At 44.8% G+C, this 18,228-nt stretch overlaps 1 protein-coding gene across 1 annotated transcript in view; it reads left to right on the forward strand.

Annotated features, from left to right (window-relative positions):
- LOC137284029 (uncharacterized) overlaps positions 1-18,228 on the forward strand; it is a 47,802-nt gene that overhangs the window by 2,940 nt on the left and 26,634 nt on the right. The window contains exons 12-57 of the mRNA XM_067815689.1: positions 56-220; positions 389-715; positions 847-929; positions 1,101-1,161; positions 1,615-1,773; positions 1,891-1,955; positions 2,075-2,315; positions 2,481-2,690; positions 2,795-2,911; positions 3,005-3,472; positions 3,572-4,075; positions 4,182-4,313; positions 4,434-4,757; positions 4,878-5,387; positions 5,507-5,647; positions 5,776-5,970; positions 6,090-6,422; positions 6,532-7,317; positions 7,537-7,725; positions 7,845-7,973; positions 8,082-8,267; positions 8,385-8,531; positions 8,683-9,006; positions 9,097-9,282; positions 9,387-9,509; positions 9,690-10,196; positions 10,306-10,635; positions 10,778-10,912; positions 11,027-11,347; positions 11,484-11,660; positions 11,782-11,910; positions 12,027-12,647; positions 12,759-12,941; positions 13,057-13,185; positions 13,312-13,824; positions 14,045-14,185; positions 14,299-14,490; positions 14,599-14,733; positions 14,847-15,032; positions 15,190-15,513; positions 15,633-16,091; positions 16,397-16,717; positions 16,827-17,012; positions 17,120-17,257; positions 17,389-17,901; positions 18,022-18,153. Coding sequence (XP_067671790.1) covers positions 56-220; positions 389-715; positions 847-929; positions 1,101-1,161; positions 1,615-1,773; positions 1,891-1,955; positions 2,075-2,315; positions 2,481-2,690; positions 2,795-2,911; positions 3,005-3,472; positions 3,572-4,075; positions 4,182-4,313; positions 4,434-4,757; positions 4,878-5,387; positions 5,507-5,647; positions 5,776-5,970; positions 6,090-6,422; positions 6,532-7,317; positions 7,537-7,725; positions 7,845-7,973; positions 8,082-8,267; positions 8,385-8,531; positions 8,683-9,006; positions 9,097-9,282; positions 9,387-9,509; positions 9,690-10,196; positions 10,306-10,635; positions 10,778-10,912; positions 11,027-11,347; positions 11,484-11,660; positions 11,782-11,910; positions 12,027-12,647; positions 12,759-12,941; positions 13,057-13,185; positions 13,312-13,824; positions 14,045-14,185; positions 14,299-14,490; positions 14,599-14,733; positions 14,847-15,032; positions 15,190-15,513; positions 15,633-16,091; positions 16,397-16,717; positions 16,827-17,012; positions 17,120-17,257; positions 17,389-17,901; positions 18,022-18,153 — 11,877 coding nt within the window. The remainder of the gene's footprint in view (positions 1-55; positions 221-388; positions 716-846; positions 930-1,100; positions 1,162-1,614; positions 1,774-1,890; positions 1,956-2,074; positions 2,316-2,480; positions 2,691-2,794; positions 2,912-3,004; positions 3,473-3,571; positions 4,076-4,181; positions 4,314-4,433; positions 4,758-4,877; positions 5,388-5,506; positions 5,648-5,775; positions 5,971-6,089; positions 6,423-6,531; positions 7,318-7,536; positions 7,726-7,844; positions 7,974-8,081; positions 8,268-8,384; positions 8,532-8,682; positions 9,007-9,096; positions 9,283-9,386; positions 9,510-9,689; positions 10,197-10,305; positions 10,636-10,777; positions 10,913-11,026; positions 11,348-11,483; positions 11,661-11,781; positions 11,911-12,026; positions 12,648-12,758; positions 12,942-13,056; positions 13,186-13,311; positions 13,825-14,044; positions 14,186-14,298; positions 14,491-14,598; positions 14,734-14,846; positions 15,033-15,189; positions 15,514-15,632; positions 16,092-16,396; positions 16,718-16,826; positions 17,013-17,119; positions 17,258-17,388; positions 17,902-18,021; positions 18,154-18,228) is intronic.

The raw sequence follows: 18,228 nt of genomic DNA on the forward strand, positions 1-18,228 counted from the left end.
ACCAACAGCCGAAACATTTACAAATCTGAGTTCATGGTATATCGTCGTTTTTCAGGTGATTGTTGCCGAAGCAAGCACTGTAGAGAAACGATCATCAACAGTTTCTCTGACTATCAACGTGTTCAACAGAAACGACTACGGCCCGGTCTTCCCGGCAACAACATCCATCATCAAGGTCGGAGAGGGAGACTACTCCCGCAATCCCCAAACCATCCTTACGGTAAGTTACAAAAATCTGCCGTGAAGCACAATACTAAAAAATGCCAAATACTAAATAACTTTGGCTATATACTTTTTTTTGTTCATTTCATAAAGTTTTGAGGGTGTAACCTGCTCATTTTATCTGCAGTATCACTAGGTCTCATACTAACGTTATCCTATTGTTCAGGTTGTTGCAACTGATGACGACACAGGAGTCAATGGCGCCATCACGTACTCCCTCGTTAGCGTCAGTGGTGACGGAGATGGCAAGTTCCAAGTTGACAGTGCATCTGGAAGTATTCAGATTGTGGGGAGCGTAGTTCGGAACACCATCTACACTCTGTCAGTACAAGCTACTGACAACGCCCCCGATGGGGAACAGAAGTCGGCACAAACCGCTGTCATTGTCAACGTCACTAGGACTGGCAACGAGGGTCCATCAATTCCATCCCCCAACTACAACCTCTACATCAGCGAAGGCGTTCCCATAGATACATCTATATTTTCTGTTCCGGTATGTATTGTGTTGTAGTCTAAGTCGCGCAACATTCACCAATTACGCTGTGATGGGTTACACTTCTTATTTAACCAGAAGAGATACACATCTCAAAACAATATTCTAATGAACTGTCTTCCCCTTGCCAGGCAACTGATATCGACAACGACATACTGACGTACAGCATCATCTCAGGCAACAGTAACTTAGATTTCACCATTGAGCAAAACAAGTGAGTAAACCGCATTTTATTATCTACTTTAGCACAAGATGCATATTTTCTACTTCTGCCTCATTACCATAAAATGTATTTTCAAAACATGTCACAGACACAATATATGTTTTTTCCATGATGCCTGCCCTGAAACATGCTACTCTATACATACAAACTGTTTTGTTACAGCGGTATTGTGAGATCGAGAATCCGTCTCGACCGAGAGCGTCGCCCGAACTATTCCCTGTTGGTCTCTGTGTCGGACTCCTCAAGCAGGGTAAGGGCGTGTATGGTATACATATACATGTATATCAATAACTAACTAATTATATAAGGGATCATATTTACACAGTTGTCAGTATATACTAGTACGTATGAGTGAGTGAATGAGTGAGTTTAGTTTTACGCTGCACTCAGCAATATTCCAGTTATGTGGCGGCGGTCTGTAAATAATCGTGTCTGGACCAGACACTCCAGTGATCAACAGCATCAGTATCGATCTGCGCAATTGGGAACCGATGACATGTGTCGACCAAGTCAGCGAGCCTGACCACCCGATCCCGTTAGTCGCCTCCTACGACAAGCACAGTCACTTTTTATGGCAAGCATGGGCAGCTGAAGGCCTATTCTATCCCGCGACCTTCACTGGTCTACCATGCATGAAGTGTAACTATTCCATACACCTGTTACATGTTGATACTAGATGCTTTTCACATCTCGCTCTTCTTGCTATCAGACTGCAACAACGACTCTCAGCATCGTGGTCACCGACATCAACGACAACAACCCTATCTTCCTCAATCAGCAATACTCCTTCTCTGTTGATGAGAATGTTATCAACGCGGCTGTTGGCAGTGTATCGGTATGCTATAGTTTTCAGAATATTTTCATTCTCATTCAGTGATAATGACCTTCGAATTCCATTAACATGTAGTGTAAAAGTACAAACTGATATATTTGGGAATGTGTCTCTATGCAGGCAAACGACCAAGATGAGCCAGGCACAGTGAACAGTCAGATGTTCTACTCACTGAGTGCTGAAAAGTAAGTACAACACTTGTGATGAAGTATATTTAAATTAATTGAAATGATACAATTATACCGTCATCCAAGAACAGCAAGAATGGAATAAGTTGTTATTACCTTTCCCTGACTATTTTCAGATTTACGATCAACTCCCAATCAGGGGAGATCACCACGACCGAAGCTTTGGATTACGAGACTCAGAAGGTGCATTACGTTCTTGTCATTGCCCGTGATTCTGCTGTCGACAGCCGCAGTGGCACTACCACCGTCACCATCAACGTCCAAGACAAACAAGACAATGTTCCCATCTTTGTAAAGTCACTGTATGAGCCCAAGGTTCCGGAGAATGAGGCCAACTATCTTGTTACTACTATTAAGGTGGGTTTCCTGGTAGAATATAGTTTGTAACACGCACAACTTTGAAGTTAAGGCTTTATTCCATTTCACAAACATTACACAAATTATGATTATATTGATTAACATAAACCCTTCAACTTATGTGTTATGCATTTTAATAATTATCCCTGATTTGAATGTGAACAGGCTGAAGACGCAGACTCGGTCGACAACATCGTCTACCAACTGGTCGGCAGCGGAGCTAGCAACTTCACAATCTCACAAAATGGCGAGATATACACTCGACAACCACTTGATTACGAAAGAACTAATTTTTACGAGTTCTTCGTAACAACAGCAGATGGAATCAACTCGTTCCTCCCATCATCCACCGCGACTGTCAGAGCATCCGTCATCGTAAGTTATCTGCCTGTTGATGAACTAAACTGAAATTGATTTAAATGAGAAAATCACACATTATTCTTGTACTCTTTAATGACTGTTTCATGAATGACTTTCAGGATCGAAACGACAATGCTCCAGTGGTGAGTTTGTCCGTCAACTCTATAACAGTGCAGGAGAGTACCCGTGTGGGGGACGTCCTTACAACAGCCGCAGCCGTAGACAATGACCCTGCTGTAAGTATAGCGTCACAGTATACAGTCCACTGACTGAAATTGGTGCAGTACCATTGGATATGGTTAAAAGCAACTGTATTGTTCTTTCCACAGAACATGGCCAACAGTCGCATCTCCTACACCATCAGCAACGTTGTTCCCTCTCAGGGCAGAAACCTGTTTTACATCAACCCAAACAACGGCCAGCTTCATCTGGGACAGTCTTTTAACACAGATACGTCAGGAGCCAGCAGCTACCAGGTCGTGGTGATGGCCACCGACTTTGGCACCCCACCGTTATCGGGCACAGCAACCATGAACATCAACGTAGTGAGGAACACCCTGGCCCCAGTCTTCAACAGTGCCGGCTATCGGGCCTCCATTGATCAAACCCTAGGTGTTGGTGGTAGTGTGTTGACCATGGCGGCCTCTGATGGGGATACACAGCCACCGTACAACGTCATTTCTTATTCACTCGTTGGGGATGGCAATGCGCCTTCATTCTTCCGACTCGATAGTGCTAACAGCGGCTTGGTCATTGTGAAGGATACTTTGACAAAGGATTCAAGCCTGTCCTACGTGGTGAGTCTTCCGAAATACAACATGTATTGTTCAGATCGTAGATACTCATGTTCTATTTAACAGTAATCAGGATAATATTATGGGTCCTTTGTTTTTCAGTTACGAGTTGTGGCTACTGATGGTGGAAGCTTTGCAACAACTGCAACAGCAACAATCATAGTCAACCGAAATCTCAACCGCCCCACATTTGTGCAAACATCACTGGCAGCGACAGTTGTGGAGAACTTTCCACTGGCTACTTCCATAGTGAAGGTCCAGGCAGTAGACAGTGATGTCCTAGCCCCCCACAATCAAGTGACGTATACCATCATCGGAAACCAGAACGCTGTCAACTATTTCGCTATCACTGCAAGTGGAGAAATATCCCTGAAACGCTCCCCAACTGACACCACCACCAACACATTCCAGGTGAATGTGTCCGCTCAGGATAGCGGTCTCCCTGTTCCCCTTGTGAGTCAAGCCAGTGCTGTGGTCACAGTGACAATCTCCCGCAACCAGAATCCTCCAATCTTCTTCAACTCAAGCTACAGCGTCTCTATTCCAGAAACATCGGCCGTCGGATCTTCTGTGATCCAGATCTCAGCAACTGACTCAGACTCAAATGTAAGCATTCGTTTAAGCGAGTAACGCGGTGTGTGATTTTGTCATCAGTTATCTACATTATATGAAAATGTCTATGATTGTTTAATGCTGATGTATGTATTTGCAGCCCCAGTTCAACCAGATCAGATACACTGTTATTGGTGATGATTCGGCCGGGAGCTTCTTTAGCATCAACCCCATCACTGGACTCATCTCAACTCAAGCTTCTTTACAGTCAGAGAACGTCGACAGATACAGTGTAAGTATATTCTCATTGCAGGCCGTCAAGAGTACTGTCAGTATCCATGCTCCAGTTTTACCTTTCATATCTATTGGGTATCAATGCTGAAAATAAAGTGCACATAACTGTCTTTTTAAGGTTCGAATTGTCGCCTCTGACAATGGTTCCCCAGCCAGAAGTGCTACTTCAGTCGTCATAGTGAGGGTTCAGAGGAATTTCTTCGCACCTGAATGGCAGAGTCAAACCTTCACTACCAACGTACTTGAAACGCAAGCTCTAGGTGTACCATTCTTGTCAGTGACCGCAACCGATCGTGACCTGCACACTCCGCATAACGTCGTCCATTACCAGCTGACCGGAAGTGCTGCAGTGTTATCACACTTCCAGATTAATGAGGTCACTGGTGAAATCAGCGTCAGGACTCCCCTCACTTCAGACACATCGGCTCCTAATCAATACGTTGTAAGTACAGACTGGTCTTTACTAATCGACAATATCTGTTAAATGACGCTGACGATATACTTAAAATATATTAAAAACCAAATATCAGGTTCTAAACAGAAATGTATATATCGGCTTCAGTTCTCTGCTCGAGCAACTGATCGTGGTACACCAACGAAAACTGCATCTAGCGATGCGAGCGTTATCATCAACGTCGTCCGCAACCAAAACGGCCCCTCCTTCGTCGGTGAACCTTACGGCAGGTCCATCGGCCAGGATCTGGTCGTTGGTTCGTCTGTCATTCAGATCAACGCTGTGGATCCTGACACACAAGCCTCGTTCGGAGACATCAGCTACAGCATCATTGGCATCGACACTGCACCTTCCTTCTTCAGCATTGACAGTGCCACGGGACTGATTACACTGAGGGCTAGTGTAGCAACGGATTCTACCACAGAGTACAGAGTGTTAGTCCGGGTCGAGGACAGCGGATCTCCCCCTAAAAGTGACATGACAGTTGTGACTGTTACTGTCAATAGGAACCTTGCAGCACCTGTGTTCAATGCTCTGTCCTACAACATCACTATACTCGAAACTCAAAACCTGGGAGACACTATAGTCACAGCCCGAGCCACGGACTCCGATCTTATGGTGAGTGGCCTGCGATGTAAATGTTTCGGATGTCATATATTTCGATTTGTTACCTTCTGAATGAACCGATGAAAGACCATGCTGTACATTTGTAAACATATGTTTGGGTTTTATTCCAGTCTCCAAACAATGCCATTGTGTATAGTGGAGTGGGAACCGCCCGAGCTCTGGAATACTTCTACATTAACGTTGTGACTGGTGATATCTCTGTTCGGCGCTCCCTCATTGACGACACAACAGCCAACAACGACAAATACACGGTAGGTTGATTGTACTGGGCGTCACAAGATACGATACTTCTACATCATGATGTAGCCAAAAGACAGTTAAATCTTTATGCATTTATGTTTATGCATTGAACGTATATATATTACTTCTACTGTTTCAGCTCACCATCGCTGCTCAGGACAAGGGTGTGCCAGTCTCGCTCAGGGCCACTTTACCTACGATTGTCAACATCTACGTGATCAGAAATCAGTTCGGTCCGGTATTTGCCAACACTCCATACTCGGAAACTATTTCTCCAGCCACCACTGTGGGAACAAAGGTCTTCACAGTCACAGCCAATGATGACGATCTTAGGGTGTGTACTACCTTCATGGCTCTTGAATGGGCACATCTGAAGCACTGAAAACAAGCAGATGATGTTCATGATGATGTATTCCTAAACCATCTAAAATATATCTCAATTTGTCTCCACAGGCTCCCTACAACGTAGTGCAGTACAGTATGATCGGTGACGACAACGCTCCCAACTTCTTCAGTATCAATCCCGTTACTGGAGAGATAGCGGCTCGTGCTTCTATTTCCAGCGATACTTCCCCCTCCTACAGACTCCGTGTAATGGCCCACGACGGTGGCAACCCTTCAAGGAATACTTACGAAGTTGTAACGCTGACAGTGGATCGTAACCTATTCGCACCAGCTTGGGTCAGCCCATCTGGGCCCGTCTACACTGCTGCAACCACCATTTTCGAGAGTGCCGACTTCGACACTCCTGTATTCCAAGTGTCCGCCACGGATAACGATGCATCGGTAAGCTCATTGACTAAATATCAATATGCTCGTAAACGTACCGAAAAAAACCCATTCAGAATATTACTTCAAAGCTTGCTTCATAAATATGGATGTTTTTCACTTACAGGCTCCCTACAATACAGAGGTTTACAGTCTGGTTGGAGACACTTCGGCCTTGACCTACTTCTCAGTTGACGCAAATAGTGGTCACATCCGACTGAAGACCTCTCTCCTTCAGGACACAGCGCTTCAATACACCGTTCTAGTCCGCGTCACAGACGATGCCCAACCTCAAAGACCAGCCGCCAACACGGCCACGGTGCTGGTTAATGTCCAGCGTAATAAGTTTACTCCTTTTTTCGTGGATTCTCCATATTCTCGTTCAATCTCGGAGAATCTCGTAATAGGTTCTTCAGTGGTGACAGTTACAGCTTTGGATAATGATCTGCAGAATACTTTTGAACGTGTCAACTATGAAATAATAGGAGACGACGCTGCCCCTGTATATTTTAATATTGCGCAGACCACGGGAACACTATCCATATCGCAGTCATTGGCTGGCGTAGCTGAGAGTACATTCTACGTCAGGGTTCGAGCCTACGATAATGGTCAACCTATTCCACGAAGCAACACTACTGTTGTCACTGTCACCATCAGGAGGAATCTCAATGCGCCAGTTATCTCCCCTACACTGTATGAGAAGGTCATACCCGACACGACTCCACTGGGAACGGTTGTAGCAACTATCAGTGCTACTGATGCCGATTTAAGTTCTCCCCACAATGATATCCGTTTCTTAACTAGTAGTCCGAACTCACTGGCTGACGAGTTCTTCTTCCTTGACGGCGTATCGGGTGATGTCTCAGTGAAAAAGTCGCTCACCCTCGACACAACCCAGAACTCCGTTTACACGGTAAGTGCATTATTTATTTATTATCATTGTTATATCATATTACATTGTATTAAACCTTTCGATGCACGTTGACATAAAATGGAATTTACTCGTTTTTTAAAACTACACGGAACGAAATATGAATGTCTATAACGGTATTGCGCAATCATTCATAATAAGAATATTGTGACGTCTACAGACATATTTGTACATATGTACCGAAATGTCACAATATTACAGATGGTGGTTAGAGCTTCCGACACTGGGATCCCACCATTAACATCGGAGGAAGCCCAGGTTCGAATCCAAGTGACACGGAACATCCATCCTCCACGCTTCTTTCAATCTCAGTACGAAGTCACTCTTCCAGAGATGCGTAGTGTCGGGGCTGTCATCACCCAGCTCACCGTCTCCGATGCGGACACTGTGGTGAGTTTCTTTTGACAATGTGCATCTCCCCCTAACTTAACCATAGAATCTCGCTGCCCTAATTATTGTAGTAATATAAATATACAATGGATGAAAACTGCTGGAATGTATATTTCCAGAGTCCCTTCAACACTGTGACTCTACGAGCTGTTGGTGACGACCTGGCTACAACATACTTCGGCATCAACCAGACTGGTTCTGTGTTTATACAGAGAGACCTCAGGAGCGACACGTTAACGTTTTACAGGGTAAGTTTGCCACCAAGATGTTGTTTTAATACAACCATGAATACTTCCACTATCTTGGAGGACATGTGAAATGAATACGTCATCTGTATTGTCACTATTCCTCTCCAGCTGAGAGTGGAAGCACGTGATGGCGGCTCTCCAGCCAGAAGTGCAACTGTACTTGTCAACATCAACGTTCAGCGCAACCTCTACGCCCCAGTGTTTAACCCAGCTCGCTATGAAGAAACCATCTTGGAAACGACTGGACTTGGAGTCAGTCTCGTCAGAGTGCTGGCTACGGACGCAGACACAAGGGTAAGTTTTGCAATGTTATATATATCGGACTTGTCAGCACCTCTGTAAGTTAAACCTGTACAACTCACATGGAACATTTGAACAGGAGTTTCATCCTTCCAAACACCAATATTCCAGGCCCCACACAATGTATCCCGATTCAGCATCAGCCAAGGCAGCTCAAGTTCTCGGGGACGCAACTACTTCATCATCGACTCGGTCAGCGGAGTTGTAACCCTCCGACAGTCTCTCATGACCGACAACACCCAGGCTACAATTTATACTGTAAGTTAATTTATTTAAATACTCCTATGGCTAGTACTTCCGCCATTACGTCTTACCGTAGGTTCAGTAACGGCAAAGGCAGGTAAACGTGTATACCCAGTTATATCAGTTATTTTTCATATGTATCTTTAATGTCATTTTGTCGTTACAGTTCAACGTTGACGCCACAGACACCGGCGTACCTTCCCTCTCCAGCGCCAACGCGGCTACCGTCACCATCAATGTCGTCAGGAACCGCAACCCACCATTCTTCATTGGCCAGCCGTATAGTACCTACATCAACAGAACCTTGCCAGTAGGGGCTGTCGTTTACGACTTAGACGCTCAGGACTCGGACATCAGGGCTCCTTACAACACCATCGAATACGACGTCATCGGCGACGATGTGTCCCCCGTGTTTTTCACAGTTGAGGCTCAGTCCGGTCAGATCAGACTGACGCAGAGCGTCCTAATGGAATCGGAACTAATCTACCCAGTAAGTGTCTTTATGCAAATACATTTAAATTCTGTTTAATCAATTCCCCTGTTAATGTACTTCGCTGTCATTCACCCTTTAACATTTCAGGTAAGAATCCGCGCTCGTGACGGTGGTAATCCACGTCTCACAGCAACAGCACTCGTCTCCGTCATTGTCAACCGCAACCTGCACGACCCCAGCTTCCTAAGACAATCCTACGACATCACCATTCAGGAAACTACCGCTCCAGGAACCAGTTTCATCAATGTTGCTGCCAACGACGCTGATATCACAGTGAGTAGACCAGATATAAGCATATTCTACCCGTGAAACTAAACAATGTTGATCCAGGAAAATACCCATTGGTATGTGTGTGTAAAACTCCTCCTATCTTCCAGGTTCCCTACAATGCAGTTCGCTACTACTTTGCCTCGCCCGTGGATCAGTTTTACCTGGACGAGGTCTCAGGTCAGATCAGTGTCAGAAAGAATCTCGTTGGAGAGTCGCAGAGCTCATTTACAGTAAGTGACAGGAGATCCACACATAACGATATAAATAACATCATGTATTGTTTTAAGTTATAGTTTTTTTTCATTTACAGTGTATATACACACTTATAAATTATAACCTGTTTCATATTAATTCCGAAAGTGTGTCATATTATTATCAATTTATCACTTTCTGGTGTATTGTATTTTCAGTTCAGTGTTATCGCTCGAGATGGCGGAAGTCCACCGAGGAACAGTACTGTTGTACCCGTGACAGTCACAGTCGTCCGCAACAAGAACCCCCCAACCTTCGTCAGTGAGCCTTACACCATCGATCTGAGTTCCAACACGCCCGTGTCCACCAGCCTGGTCCAGGTAGCCGCCACAGACGCTGACACTCAGGACCCTTACAACAAGATCAGATTCACCATTATCGGGGACGACGCAGCGCCGAGCCTCTTCACCATCGACGGCGCTACCGGAGTTATCAGGCTCAACGGCAACATTAACACTGATTCCAGCAGCGTCTACAAGATTCGTGTCATGGCTCAAGACGGTGGCAGTCCGAGTCTGTCAGATACGACTGTCGTGTCCGTGAACGTCACTCGTAACCTATTTCCGCCGGAATTCCGGACAACATCGTCTAATGTTGCGATCACTGAAAATCAAGCCCTTGGGGAGTCTTTCTTCAGTGTTATAGCAAACGACAATGATGTCAGTGTAAGTTACGACGACTTGTAAAATTCAATCAGCTTTATTTCCTTTCGATAAGAGCTAAACCGAAAAGACCCTGATACAAGATAATAGCTAACACCTTCTTCATTCTCAGATTCCCAACAATGTGGTCGAGTACACACTGTCTGGCAATGATCCCGCCAAGGAGAATTTCCAAGTGGGCAGCCTGTCTGGTCAAATATCTCTGCTGCGCTCTGTTTCTGATGACGCCAACAGACCTTCCGCGTACACCCTAATCATCACTGGGCGAGACATGGGCATCCCTCCACGTGCTGCAATCAACACGGCCACAGTGACGGTATCAGTAGCGAGGAACAACCACGCCCCCACCTTTCAGGCCCTGCCATACTTCAAAACCATCTCCAGGACCCTCGCCGCGAGTGCTAGTATTCTACAGGTCACTGCTGTGGACGCCGATGTTACAGTAGGTTTCCTTACTCAATATTTGTAATATCTTGATAATCTAAATAATTGGAAACAATACGATGATACATATATGTATTTATAAATTTATGTACTATATAAATATATTGTTGTCTAAAAGTAAGTTTTTATTTCACTCGCAGGCACCTTTTAATCAAGTTACACTGAGTGTTATCGGAGATGATTCGGCGCCAAATCTTTTCACACTAGACGACACAGGAACCATCCGTGTTGCAAACAACGTCGACCTGGCCCAAGATTCTGCTCTAAAGTACAAGGTAAATGAATTTCCAGTGGAGTAACGTCAAAAATATATATTGCTCAGTTCTGAACATAGAAAAAAGCCTAGAGTGACTCATGCATTAATCATTCTTTCTTCATTCTTCTTATAGTTGCGGATCCTGGCCAATGATGGCGGTTTCCCGTCACTTAGTGCAACAACTACAGTCGACATCACAGTCCAAAGGAACATCTTCCCACCCGTCTTCACCAACAACGATGTAATCCGCACCGTCATCCAAGAAAACACAGCTGTGGGTACACTCATCGCCGATGTCAACGCTACAGACGCCGACCCTGACGCTCCCAACAACGTCTTTAGCTTCAGCGGCATTGGGGATGGAGATGCTACGACCTATTTCTTTGTCAATCCAGTGGATGGAAGGATAACTCTCCTGAAACCTGTGAATGGCAGTGGCATATTTGGATTTAGGGTAAGGACGGACAGCCTTTATTGTTTATTATTGTTTTTTGGTATTTAATTCCGCTAGTGTTATGCATATTCAGTGAATGGAAGCGGATTTCATTAACAGCATAACAAAGTAAACATATTTTCCCTTCTGGTTTTAGCTGATTGTCCAGGCACAAGATGGCGGCTTCCCACAGCTGCAGAGCACCACTACAGTTGAAATCAGCATTCTGAGGGACACGGACTCGCTTCAGTTCACCCTCACCAGCTACACTGCCAGTATATCCGAGAATCTCCTGGTCAACACTGTAGTTACATCTGCTGTCGCACAGCCTGGGGTAGGTGGATTAATTTATATATAGCATCGTTTTCAGAGTTCATATTCATTGGTCATTTGAGTCCTCTTGAATAATTACAGCACATAATTAGACACCATCTGATATTGACATCCTATTGCAGCCTGGTGTTAGCTACATCCTGACTGGGTACAGCAGCGGACCAGACTACTTCACCATCAACCCAACCACCGGGACCATCTTGGTCAAGAAAGATCTAAGGAGTGACCTCAACAAACTCAACATGTACTATGTAAGCAGCAAAGGAAATAATTTTAAAATGATCATCGTGAGCAGAGGGATAACCTGAACAGTGTTTTTCGGTATCGTCAGTTTATATCTAACCTGGTAATGTTTGTCTGCTTTCAGCTCCACGTCAAGGCGTCGCGTCAGTTCACTACTGGTCTGAAGACGGCCATGACACAGGTCAATATCTCGGTAATCAGGAATGAGAATCCACCTGTATTCAGCAGTGAGATCTATCAAATGACCATAGCCGAGACACTGAGCCTAGGGTCATCTGTCCAGCAGCTGACAGCTACTGACGCCGACTCTCAAGATATCCTTGCCTACTCAATCGTTCCTCAGGGGAACATCTCCGACATCTTCTACCTCGGCCCTTCATCAGGACTAATCTCACTCAGGACGTTCCTGGAAGGCGGAACCATTAATGTCTATCAGTTTAACGTCATCGTCAGTGACCAGTCACAACCCGCCAAGAGAGACACAGCAACGGTTATTGTTAGCATTCTGCGAGACTCTTTCGCCCCAACCTTTGTGAGACAACCCTACAAAACCAACGTCGTCTTCAACATTCCTATCGACACCAACATCTTCAATGTGGAGGCTACAGACCAGGATCTACAAGGCCGCATTGTGTACGAAACCATCGGATACCTTGCTGGTCCAGGTTACTTCGCCGTGGACTCCCGAACAGGAGCTGTGACAGTCACGGCGTCTTTAACCACAGATACATCATCATCATATGTGGTAAGATAGATATTGAATCAGCTTCTGTTTGTGTTTTGCTGTTTTTGACATTTGAAAGTAAATTGGCATAGTGTTGAAACTAAGCTTATAATTATCTTCTTTCGTTTCCAGCTGGGTGTGATGGCATACGACAGTGCAAGACCTCTGCAGAAGGACTATGCCAACCTAACCATTGAGGTGAATCGTAACCCTAACCCCCCAGTGTTCACACAGAACACCTATGCGAGACGTATTCCAGAATCCTTTGCTCTTGGTGCCAATCTTTTCCAAGTTACAGCCACTGATGCTGACTCGGTGAGTATTAGTGATATAGTCTTACAAGGTGTCACAGTAAATAAGTTTCAGCTTCTCTGTACATCATCACGTCAGGTGTGTTCCTCTGTCACATGGCTGCATTATTACTTTTCAGCACACTGTTCACTATGAGATCGTGTCCGCCAACCCGCCTGAAGGGACACAGTACTTCTATATGAACAAAGACACAGGAGTGGTCACTGTCGGTCGTCCTCTCACAGAAATAGCAGCAAATGGATTTATAGTAAGATTTTCTAGCATAAATCTGCAATCACACTGTTTAATGAATTTAATGAAGATTAAACTTACAATAACATCTAAGAATCAACGTGGATCATAACGTTAAAAACATCCCTCCTTTGCCTTTCAGTTCAATGTTCGCGCCTTTGACGACGGTGTGCCTCCCCAGCAGAGCTCAACGTTAGCCCAAGTGACTATCTCTATAGAACGCAACCAGTTCGGCCCTCAGTTTGTCGACGTTCCATACGAAAAAACCATAAGGGAGACCATACTTGTTGGAACCAGCGTCATGCAGGTGTCTGCCCGCGACAATGACCCCCAGGGCTCAGCCTTCTCCAACATATCGTACGTCCTAATCGGGGACGACTCTATGCCGTCCTACTTCACCTTGAACAGCGTCACCGGCACTATCTCTGTCAGGGCTGGTCTTACTGCGGAAACACACACCATATACCAAGGACGAGTAGTAGCTTACGACGGAGGTGTACCGCCTCGTAGTGCTACGGCAGTAGCTAAGATCAGAGTCTTGAGGAACTTATTTGAACCACAATTCAGTGAACGCAACTATGAAACAGAAATCCTGGAAACTATCGGAGTAGGGACATCGATACTTCAGGTCCGGGCTTTTGACAACGACACAAGGGTAAGTAATTTCTGATCCATAATACCTGGTGTCTTGACTGATACTGAGTACCCCATTCTTACATCCTACCCGCATGGTTGCATGTTTGCCCGGTGGAATAAGTTGTGTCAATTATTGGTTGTAATCTGGTGTTAACGTTATATATTTGCTCATTGCTTTCAACACATACATTTCATGTGATGTGTTGAACCGCATCTAATAACATATTTCATTTTTTCAGCCTCCCTTCAACACGATTCAGTATGAAATGCAGAGTGGCTTGCCTCAGTCTGACATATATTTCCAAGTGGACAGTTCTTCAGGAACTGTCTCAGTCCGAGCTCCCCTCACTGGCGACACACAGAACCAGGCTACGTTCCAGGTACACAAATCTCTTAGCCTTATATATTAAAGGACAAAACACACAAACTCTCTGTCCAACGACCGTTCATCTTACGTTTTTTACTACTATTACACCATTTTCTTGTCTTGCAGTTCCAGGTGTTGGCACGGGATCTTGGCACTCCGTTCTTGGTGTCAACTCTTCTGGCTAATGTCAGGATCAACGTCCAGAGGAACCTGAACCCTCCTTTCTTCCTGTCGGAGCCGTACCAAGCCACCATCAACTTCAACACGCCTGCTGGATCCAGTGTCTTCACTGTCTCAACACGTGATAACGACCTCAGGGTATGCCTTTGCAATTTTATGTGGTTTTCAAATGCTCAATGACATACACTAACATAGATGTAGCAGAAATATACCTTGTTTTCATTCGATCCTTTCATCTTGTTCCAGGCTCCTTTCAATACTGTATACTACACCGTTATCGGCGACGACAATGCACAGAACATGTTCACAATTGGTGGACAAAGTGGCGAGATTTCGACCAACAGCCAAGATTTACAGTCAGACACTGCTTCTGAGTACAAGGTGATCTACCACTTCATAATCAACATGTTTAAAAGTATATGATTCATATCATAACAATAATGCGCAGTTTCATGACATCCATAATACTAAAATGATCTGTTATATTCCTACAGCTTCGAGTACTGGCCAGAGATGGAGGTTTTCCTTCGCTAACAGCGACGACGACAGTTCTCATCAACGTTGAACGCAACCTGAACGTTCCTCGGTTCCTCACACAGAACTACAGTGTCAGCATATATGAAACTCATGACTTGGGGCTTCCCATATTGCAACTATCAGCTATTGATCTGGATGTGTCTGTAAGTAAATAAGTCTCATTCGGTAAATGAACCTATAACATGTTTCTTTTGCCATCGCTGCATTGAAACAAATATGAACTGCCCAGCATTGCTTCAAGTCTTCTGGAAAGAAACTATAGGCTACTTGCACTGACAAGTACATGTTCGTCTACTTCAGACTCCATACAATGACGTCACGTTCAACATGGTCGGGAACGATCAAGCTCAGGAGTATTTTGCCATCGACCCCAGCATCGGTTCCATCTATGTGAAGAAGGCCTTGACACTTATCTCCACCAAGCAGTTTGTAGCCATCGTTTCCGTCCGGGACAACGCCCCCAGGCCCCTGACTGCTGCAGACAATGCCTTCGTCACTATCAACGTCGTCAGAAACGACCACCTTCCTGTATTTGTTGGCGATTCTTGCAATCGTGATCTGAGCCAGAATGTTGCTATAGGAACCAGTGTGACACAAGTCGCTGCCGTCGACAGTGATTCGACGGTATGTTAAAACAACAATAATTCATATAACAATTATGACTATACCATCATATTGATATTAAGAATATTTCAAATACGTCTTCGTTATTATCTATTTTTATGAACTAATATGTTTTCCAGAATACTCCATTTGGCCGTATCACTTACGACATCATCGGAGACGACTCTTCACCCGTTTATTTCAACATCAACCCTTCGTCCGGTGTTGTGTCGGTCAGCAGATCTCTGTCTCAGGAGAATGTTGATAAGTACCAACTCCGTATACAAGCTCGTGACCACGGCGTGCCCTTCAAGTTCAATACTACTGTGTGCTTCTTGACAATCACAAGGAACTTCCGTGCGCCAGTCTTCATCAACACTCAATACTCGACCACAGTCGACGAGACTCTGCCTCTTGGCAGCGTCATCCTCACCGTCAATGCTACTGACGCTGATAGTCTTGCACCGAGCAACATCGTTCGTTACGAGGCAGTGGCAAATTCAGGCAACGAGGAATGTTTCCTAGTCAATGAGATCACTGGACAGTTGGTTCTCCGTCGAGCTCTTCTCTACAGTCCATGCACGGCTGTTGTCCTCAAGGTACGTACAAATAATATAAATCACACAATCATTTTATCATCTGCATTCTTTCTTTTAACAGGTAAACATTTTCATTAAATATTTTATATGGTGATGAGGTGGTTGGGAAGCTTACGATACCGAAGGCTCGGGTTCAGGTCCCCTCAAGGGTGCAATGTGTGAAGTTCATTTCTGGTGTCCCCCGCCCTGATATTGCCGGAACTTTGCTAAAAGCGGCACAAAACTAAACTTAATCAACTGGTCACAATACTGTCAGCATTAAAAGCTAGCCACAATACCATGAATTATCACACTGGTGTTCACAGATGTACATACGGGCATATGATCTCGGAATACCACGCTTGAGCAGCTCGGTGGCCAATGTGACAGTGATTGTCAACCGAAACAGCTTCACTCCCGAGTTCCTCAACACTCAGTACACGACATTCCTTCCCGAGACGGAACCAAGTGGATCTGTTGTGTATAACGTCACAACACTGGACCGTGACACCGTGTCTCCCTTCAATGTCGTCAGTCACAGCATCATCGGTGACGACTCAGCAACCACATTCTTCACCATCGACGACGTGTCTGGGCAAATCACTCTCGCTCAGTCCATACTTCCTGATACTGAGACTTCATACCGGGTAGGTGTTCATAGAAATATTTTTAAATATTCTGTAGATTTCCTGTTTTACAAACCCTTCACGGAAAAGGAAATATCCTATATATTCACATTGCCATTGTATGTTTTAGATCCGAGTAATGGCCGCTGACCAAGGGACGCCTTCACGGACCGCCACGGCCACGTTCAATGTCCAAGTGACCAGAAACTTGTTCGCGCCTCGGTTTAACCCTCTCAACTACGAGGCCGACATATACGAGACCCAGTCCCTGGGCACGTCCATCATTAGGGTGAATGCTACTGACAGAGACACCAAGGTATGTGATTAACGCTTTGCAAGAAACTCATACATAACTTACATTTTGCATGCTAGTAATCACTCGTGTAATTATGATGTTACTTTCACAAGATTCTCATGCTACAGAGTCCCTACAACAGCGTGCGGTATGAGGCCACAGGAACACAGCAGGCTCTTACTTACTTCAGTATCGACAACGTCGATGGAACCATCTCTGCTCAACGATCTCTCACTCTGGATGACACCGACGCTACAATCTATACGGTAAATAAACATATAAACGACCGTTTCTAACTTTGTTGATTTAGATATGTATTTCACTTTACAATATTTCGCTGTACACGTTACTGTATTATTTTACGTTTAGTTATATTCTGGTTTCCTATATTCATCAGATGACAGTGAGAGCAACAGATCGTGGTACTCCAACACAACAAAGCACCCAGGTTGCTACTGTGAGGATCAACGTCCTCCGTAACAACAACTGTCCCCTCTTCATCAACCTTCCAGCAAACATCACCATTCCAACGTCTGTAAACTTTGGCAACAGTTTGTATAACATCACCGCTGTTGACAAAGATCCACCTGGGCGATTCAGCACTCTCATTTATGACATTATCGGCGACGACAATGCACCTGTGTACTTCAACATCAACACTTTGAGCGGTGCAGTCAGTGCACTGCCCAATGTGGTCTCCGACACCACGACCATGTACAGGCTACGAGTGCGCGCTCGGGATGGCGGATCTCCTTCCTGCGAGAGATATGAGGTCCTCACTATCCACATACGGCGTAACGAACACTCACCCACATGGGTCTCCAGCGATAACTTCAGTACAACCATCTTAGAGACACACAATATCCTCAGCCCCACCACTCAAGTGTTTGCCGATGATCGAGACACAAATGTAAGGATAACAGTTTTCTTGTGTTTCATTTTCATGTAAAACATTCTTATCTTCTGGATACGATATTGTTTGTATGACACATGAGAGTATTTTAAGTTCTTATGCATGCTCTGTCTTCAGATTCCAAACAATGTTGTGACATACAGTCTCGCACCAACATCAGACCATCGGGACATATTTTTCGTCGATGACGTCAACGGCAACGTGTATTTGAGGACTTCTCTCATTGGAACAACCAGGGACAGTTACGAGGTAGGGACTGACATATCCGGGTTGATGTATTGTTAACTCATATTAATTCCCAATATTTTCTTCTTGTTAACATTG

This window comes from Haliotis asinina, chromosome 5, assembly GCF_037392515.1.
Source record: "Haliotis asinina isolate JCU_RB_2024 chromosome 5, JCU_Hal_asi_v2, whole genome shotgun sequence".
Classification (NCBI taxonomy): Eukaryota; Metazoa; Mollusca; class Gastropoda; order Lepetellida; family Haliotidae; genus Haliotis; species Haliotis asinina.